At 48.0% G+C, this 6874-nt stretch overlaps 1 protein-coding gene across 1 annotated transcript; it reads left to right on the top strand.

Moving 5' to 3' along the window:
* Positions 1-4918: 4918 nt before the first annotated feature.
* LOC121984247 (splicing factor ESS-2 homolog) lies at positions 4919-6799 on the top strand. Its single transcript, XM_042537087.1, has one exon. It carries the CDS (start codon positions 5012-5014, stop codon positions 6554-6556), a length of 1545 nt encoding a protein of 514 aa, XP_042393021.1. The 5' UTR covers positions 4919-5011; the 3' UTR covers positions 6557-6799.
* The last annotated feature ends 75 nt before the right edge of the window (positions 6800-6874 follow it).

The raw sequence follows: 6874 nt of genomic DNA, 5'->3' as shown, positions 1-6874 counted from the left end.
AAGAAGATTGGCTGAGCCGTTAGTCTGTATTGCCGAGCGGGAGGATCGGCCGAGAGGGCGTGTCGGACGAGAGTGTGGATCGGCCAAGAGGGCAGGTCGGCCGAGCAGAGGGCGGATCGATCGATCAGATGGGTCGGCCGAGCAGATGGCGGATCGGCCGAGCAAATGGCAGTTCAACCGAGAGGAGGGGGGATCGGCCGAGCTGACAGGTCGGCAGAGTAGAAGGCGGATCGGCCAAGCAGATTGCGGATCGGCCGAGCAAATGGTAGATCGGCCGAGAGGAGGGCGGATCGACCGAGCAGAGAGAGGATCGACCGAGCTGACAGGTCGGCGAAGGGGAGAGCGGATCGGTCGAGCAGAGGGCGGATCGGTCGAGCAGAGGGTGGATCGGTCGAGTGGGCAGGTGGGCAGAGAGGAGAGCTGATCAGCCGAGCAGAGGGCGGATCGGCCAAGAGGAGAGCGGATCGGCCGAGTTGAGGGCGAATCGACCGCAGTTTCCTTGAAACAGATTCACCCCCACCTTCGGTTGTGCTACGAGGCTTACTCGGGGCATCTGTTTCGCAGGATACAACGGTCTAACCGTGAACTCCACCAAGCACTGATGGGCACGGCGAACTGAGTGGCAAGAAAATCGGCTTAGCCGCTACTCTGTATTGCCAAGCGGGCAGATCGGCCGAGTGGGCGGATCAGACGAGAGGGTGGATCGGCCAAGAGGGCAGGTCGGCCGAGCAGACAGGTGGGTCGAGCAAATGGCGGATCAACCGAGTAGATGGTGGATCGGTCGAGCAGATGGGTCAGCCGAGCAGATGGCGGTTCGGGCGAGCATATGGCGAATCGCTCGAGCTGACAGATCGGCAGAGTGGAGAGCGGATCGACCGAGCGGGCAGGTCGGCAGAGAGGAGAGCGGATCGGCCGAGCAGAGGGCGGATCGACCGTGAGGAGAGCGGATTGACCGAGTAGAGGGCGGATTGGTCGCAGTTCCTTGAAATAGATTCGCCCCCACCTCCGACTATGCTTCGAGGGTTACTCGGCCGCTAGTCTGTATTACGGAGCGGGCGGATCGACCGAGAGGGTGGGTCGGACGAGAGGGCGGATCGGCCGAACAGATGGGTCGGCCGAGCAAACTGGTCGACCGAGCAGATGTCGGATCGGCCGAGCAGATGTCGGATCGGCCGAGCAGATGTCGGATCGGCCGAGCAGATGTCGGATCGGCCGAGCAGATGTCGGATCGGCCGAGCAGATGTCGGATCGGCCGAGCAGATGGCAGATCGATTGAGCAGATGCCGGATCGGTCGAGCAGATGGCGATCGACCGAGCAGATGGCGGATCGGTCGAGAGGAGGGCGGATCGGACGAGCAGAGAGCGGATCGGCCGATCTGACAAGCTGGTAGAGAGGAGTGCGGATCGGCCAAGAGGAGAGCGGATCGACCACAATTTCCTGGAAACAGATTCGCCTCCACCTCCGGTTATGCTTCGAGGTTTACTCGAGTCGTCTGTTTCCCGGGATATAGCACTGGTGGACATGACGAACTGAGTGGCAAGAAGATCGGCTGAGTCGCTAGTCTGTATTGCCGAGCGGGGGGATCGGCCGAGAGGGCAGGTCGGACGAGAGGGTGGATCAGCCAAGAGGGCAGGTCGGCTGAGCAGAGGGTGGATTGATTGAGCAGAGGGCGGATCGGCCGAGTAGAGAGCGGATCGGCCGAGCAGACAGGTGGGCAGAGATGAGAGCAGATCGGCTGAGCAGAGGGCGGATCGGTCGAGCGAGCAGGTCGGCAGAGAGGAGAGCAGATCGACCGAGCAGAGGACTGATCGACCGAGAGGAGAGCGAATCAGCTGAGTAGAGGGCGGATCGACCGTAATTTCCTTGAAATAGATTCGCCCCCACCTCCGGCTGTGCTTCGAGGCTTACTCGGATCGTCTGTTTCCCTGGATACATCGGTCTAACCGTGAACTCCACCAAGCACTGGTGGGCACGGCGAACTGAGTGGTAAGAAGATCGGTCGAGAGGGCGGGTCGGACGAGAGGGTGGATTGGTCGAGCAGAGGGCGGATCGGCCTAGCTGACAGGTCAGTAGAGAGGAGAGCGGATCGGCCGCAGTTTCCATAAAACAAATTCGCCCCCACCTCCGATTGTGCTTCAAGGCTTACTCGGGTTGTCTGTTTCCCAGGATACATCGGTCTAACCGTGAACTTCAAGCACTAGTGGGCACGACGAACTAAGTGATAAGAAGATCGGCTGAGTCGCTAGTCTGTATTGCCGAGCGGGCGGATCGGCCGTAGTTTCCCCCCACCTCCAGCTGTGCTTCGACGCTTACTCGGGTCATTTGTTTCCCAGGATACAGCGGTCTAACCGTGAACTCCACCAAGCACTGATGAGCACGACGAACTGAGTGGCACCCGATCGCTACCACGGGTACTCCGTCGAGTCCGGCATTCGACGTGCATAGGTTGTGCCCGCACACAAGTCAACATGGTTCAGTGCAATCCGGACCCTGAATTTGCACCCCCTGCGCACCCAGGTGTAAGAGAGAGTCTCTCTCCATATATTTGTTTACATCCTTAATATATGTGAATCAATATAAACCAACAAAAATACCTTGAAATTTTTAATGTGGGACTAACGTCTCATTCACAATGGAGTCTTTTCTTTTCCACCTCTTCTCCATTCACACTTATTCAACAGAAGAATCTTCCCTTATCTCTGATATTTGCCATTTGGTGTAGGATGCTTCCATTGAAGTCCTCACTTCCACTCCAAGTTACATATGCGCCGAGGATGGATTGGTCCCAATTGAGATGATTGACTCTATGACCAATATTTCGATTGTGTTGGTTTCTTAACTCAATGATGTGAAGTAAACTGCAAGGTCTAATAATGCTAAAAGCAATATTGAGAAGGAATTGTATTCTTCTGAGATACAAAGAGCTCAACAACCTACTATGACCCTAGATATACAAAGGATTCCAGAGGAGGAGAAAACATTAATACTATCCACAAACATGGATGAAGGTATTGAAGATCATGAATGTTCCGTGACTCAAGGCATGAGGATTGAAACAGATGATATACATCTCGAGAATTCTGTGGTTCCTCAATATTAAAAGCCCATTTTTGATCAACAAGTCATTACTGCTCGGGTTACAACAATTATCACACTTGAAGGGCCGAGTGAGAAAGATCTTCCTGAAACATAAAGGTAGCATGGCCCATTCTTAAGAAAGCAAACTTTTATCAATTTTGTTAAGTTCCTTATTCACGTTTATAACTTCAATAAATATTGCTTCCTCACTTGGTTTTTCTAATTAATCTGAGAAGAGATATAATTTATCGTGCAGCTAGTAATTCTGATATATTAATAGGGAGTGAGACATGTGACAAGGAACACATTAAAGGTTTCGATACTTACAAGCCAACTTTAGTTTCAGAAAGCACACAAGCCAACTTTGGTTTGATGGTCTAGATATTCACTTGTTTAAAACTATATATTCAACAGTCTGCGCCTGACAAATGGCCTAATTAGATTTACATTTGTTTATTGAAGAAACAACATTTTCTGAGAACCATATTATCTAAATTTTCTGAGAATCATGAGATTGAAGAGGATAGAGCACCTGAGACACCAAATTATACTGATGGTATTCAAGGTATGAGTAAGAGGTTCCTGATTGGCAGAATAGAATCCCTTGATGGAAGTGTTGCCAGTGAGTTTGAAGGCTGTGATACATGGAATATGGATGAGCTTAAAGCTGCTCTACAAGCAAAACGAAAGGCTCTGAGTGCATTGTATGCTGAACTTGAGGAAGAGAGAAGTGCCGCTGCCATTGCCGCTAACCAAACTATGTCTATGATAACCAGGCTTCAAGAAGAGAAAGCTACTATGCAGATGGAAGCATTACAATATCAGCGAATGATGGAGGAACAATCAGAATACGACCAAGAAGCTTTACAGCTTCTCAATGAGCTCATGATCTATCGCTCTAGCTTCATTGTCAACTTAATGTAACGTGCACAAATCGAAGGTAATGCCAATAATACTTAACCTTAGATTAAATTTTCAACCAACTGTCAGTTTAATTAGGGTAATCAAACTGAATTTTTTAGTTTAACTAATTTATCCTAATAAAATATTTAAAATTTCTTAAAAATATAATTCTAAAAATATCAAATAAATTTTATATATTCATAGAAATTTATTTCTTATGAATTATATTATTATTATTATTATTATTATTATTATTATTTAAATAAAATATTCAGTTATATATACTAAAATCTCTAAATAAATAAGTTTTTATTACATTACGAGTCAAATAATATTATATTAGGTTATATTTTATTTCTCATAATTTATTTATGTGATTATCTGATAATCATATAACTATAATTATACATTACAATCTTAAATCAAATACATCTTAAAAGTACATTTTAATTGGCTTAATCTCGACATTAAAAAATAAATAAATAAATAAAATAAATACTATCAAGTACTCTAAATATGTACTTTGTGAGTATATAATTTTTTTTAGTTTGAATACTATAATATAATTAAAATTTAATTAGTTTAATCCAGAGTTTCAAAAAATTAGAAGAATTAAAAAAAATACAGAATTGGTGGATGCGTTTTTTTTTTTTTTTTTTTTTTTTTTTTTTTAATTTTGTTCCCCAAACAGATTTTATTTAAGGTTGGGTCATATACTAAGTAAAAAAAAAAAATTCAAACTCAAATGTTTGAGCTTTGCACGGTAAAAACCTTAAGTAACAAAACCTAAATATATAGCGTCACAAATTAAATCAGAGGATTATGGCTAACCGCCTCAAACACGGCGATTGCGCTAGACGTTATCATATGCAGTTTGTTCCTAATTTGTTTCTCAAGCCTTTCCTAATATATTATTTTACTATCGACCCGTGCTTTTTTATTCCTTTCCCTCCACGAGCACAGCCGCATCGCCCCAATCCATCCACAACGTATCCCCTTTCTCTTTGAAACCCTAATCGCAGAGCAGCCATGCTTCTCTCCCCTGGTCATTCCCCTCGCCGGATCTCGACTCCCCCCTCCGCCTCCACCCTACCCTTCGACGGAGCTACGCCCTCCTCCGCCTCCACCTCCACCGCTGTCAACCCTCGGAAGCGTGGCGCTGCCGTCCTCGACGAGGAATCTTACGTCTCTGTCATAGAGCGCATCATCGAGCGCGACTTCTTCCCCGACATCCCCAAGCTCCGCGACCGCCTCGACTGGCTCGAGGCTGTCCGATCTGGCGACCCCGTCCTCATCCGCGACGCCCAGCTCAAGATCCTCGAGCGCCGCGCTGCCGCTGCTGGGGGACCAGGCGCTGCCACCGCCTCCGCTCGTCGTTCCAGGACCCGCACCCCTGGGTCATCATTATTTCCCTCCTTCTCCGCCACCCCCTTCGGTTCGACGCCTTCGGCCCGTCATGCCTCCAGCGACCCAGCCGCCCAGACCGCGCCGGATGATCCCTTGGCTGACATCGACACGTCTCTCTCACTGGATGACTTCCTCCGCCGGTACACCAGCGAGGACAACGAGAGCTTTTCTAAGATCTTGGAGAAAGTCAATCGAAAGAGGAGGGAGAAATACGCCCACCTGCTGGAAGGCGAGAAGGAACCAGGTTTACGAACCCTAGAAGAGGAGAAGAGAGACCGGATAACCGATGGGTACGGCACCTCTGGGCAACCTGTGAGCACGTTGGAGGATTGGAAATACACGGCTAAGAATCTCCTCATGTATAATCCTGAAGAAAAGGGGGAGGCGCCACTGACGGAGGAGGAGCGGGCCGAGCGCCTGAAAGGCCTCACCAAGCAGATCGAGCGTTCCAACACCCGATTTCATGGGAAATCAGCACCCGAAGCTCAGCCGACAAAGGACGAGGAAGCGGCTGCCATCCTTTATGCCCCTGTCGCTGGCACCACTCCTGCTGGTGCTGCGTGGCCGTTTGCTAATCGAGAGGCTGAGAAATCAAAAAGCTATGACTTGGAAGATTTGAGGAAGACACCGAACCCCATGTATGTGGATTCCTCCAAGAAAGCTGAGAATGGATACAGCTTCGTTAGGACGCCTTCCCCTGCCCCAGGTGTTGATGAATCCCCCTTCATGACGTGGGGAGAGATAGACGGAACCCCTCTGAGATTGGACCTTGAGGAGTCACCTGTTGATATAGGAGGAAGTAGTGACGGGCCTCATTTTCGAATCCCACTGCCTTCATCTCGTGATGTGAAAGCTCATTCCTTGGCGAGGGAAGCTGCACGAAAGGTGAGGGAAAGGTCCAAGATGTTTAAGAAGCCGCCACTTCCATCGCCTGCCAGAGGAGGTAGTGCCAGCCCAAATGTGCGAACTCTTTCTCCAGCTGCTCAGAAGTTTGTGAGAAGAGCCATTGCCAAATCTTCAAGCTCCGTGGATGAGACTCTTCGAGCAAGCTATCGTGGGTCTAGCCCATTTTCTAGCACTCCTAAAGAGAAGTCGAGGTTTTCTAGAGATGGAAGCTTAGCATCAAGTTCTCCTCCATCAAGGCCAGGGTATGCTTCACCTTGGTGATGTAGACTTCCTTCCGCCCTAGGTCTACATAACAAATGCTTGTTTTTCTTTTCTCTTATGCCTACTGATGCATGATAGGCACATGACAAGAGTTTTCGCCTGTTCTATCTCCATAGCAAGACTGCACTGATAGTGTCACTAGTAATTTGTGATTACTGAATTTTTGTATATGAAGTTTGTATGCTGTATACTTGCCAAAAAAAAAAAACTTTTAAAATTAAACCATTTACTAATGCAATTACCTATTTGTATGCTTGTTGTCTTCAATTAACTTTTTGTCATCTTAAATTCTCTTGATTCTGAAGATTATCGAAAATA

Source organism: Zingiber officinale, chromosome 5B, assembly GCF_018446385.1.
Source record: "Zingiber officinale cultivar Zhangliang chromosome 5B, Zo_v1.1, whole genome shotgun sequence".
Lineage (NCBI taxonomy): Eukaryota > Viridiplantae > Streptophyta > Magnoliopsida > Zingiberales > Zingiberaceae > Zingiber > Zingiber officinale.
The sequence above is the reverse complement of the archived record's forward strand: the minus strand, read 5'-3'. Positions and strand labels throughout refer to the sequence as shown.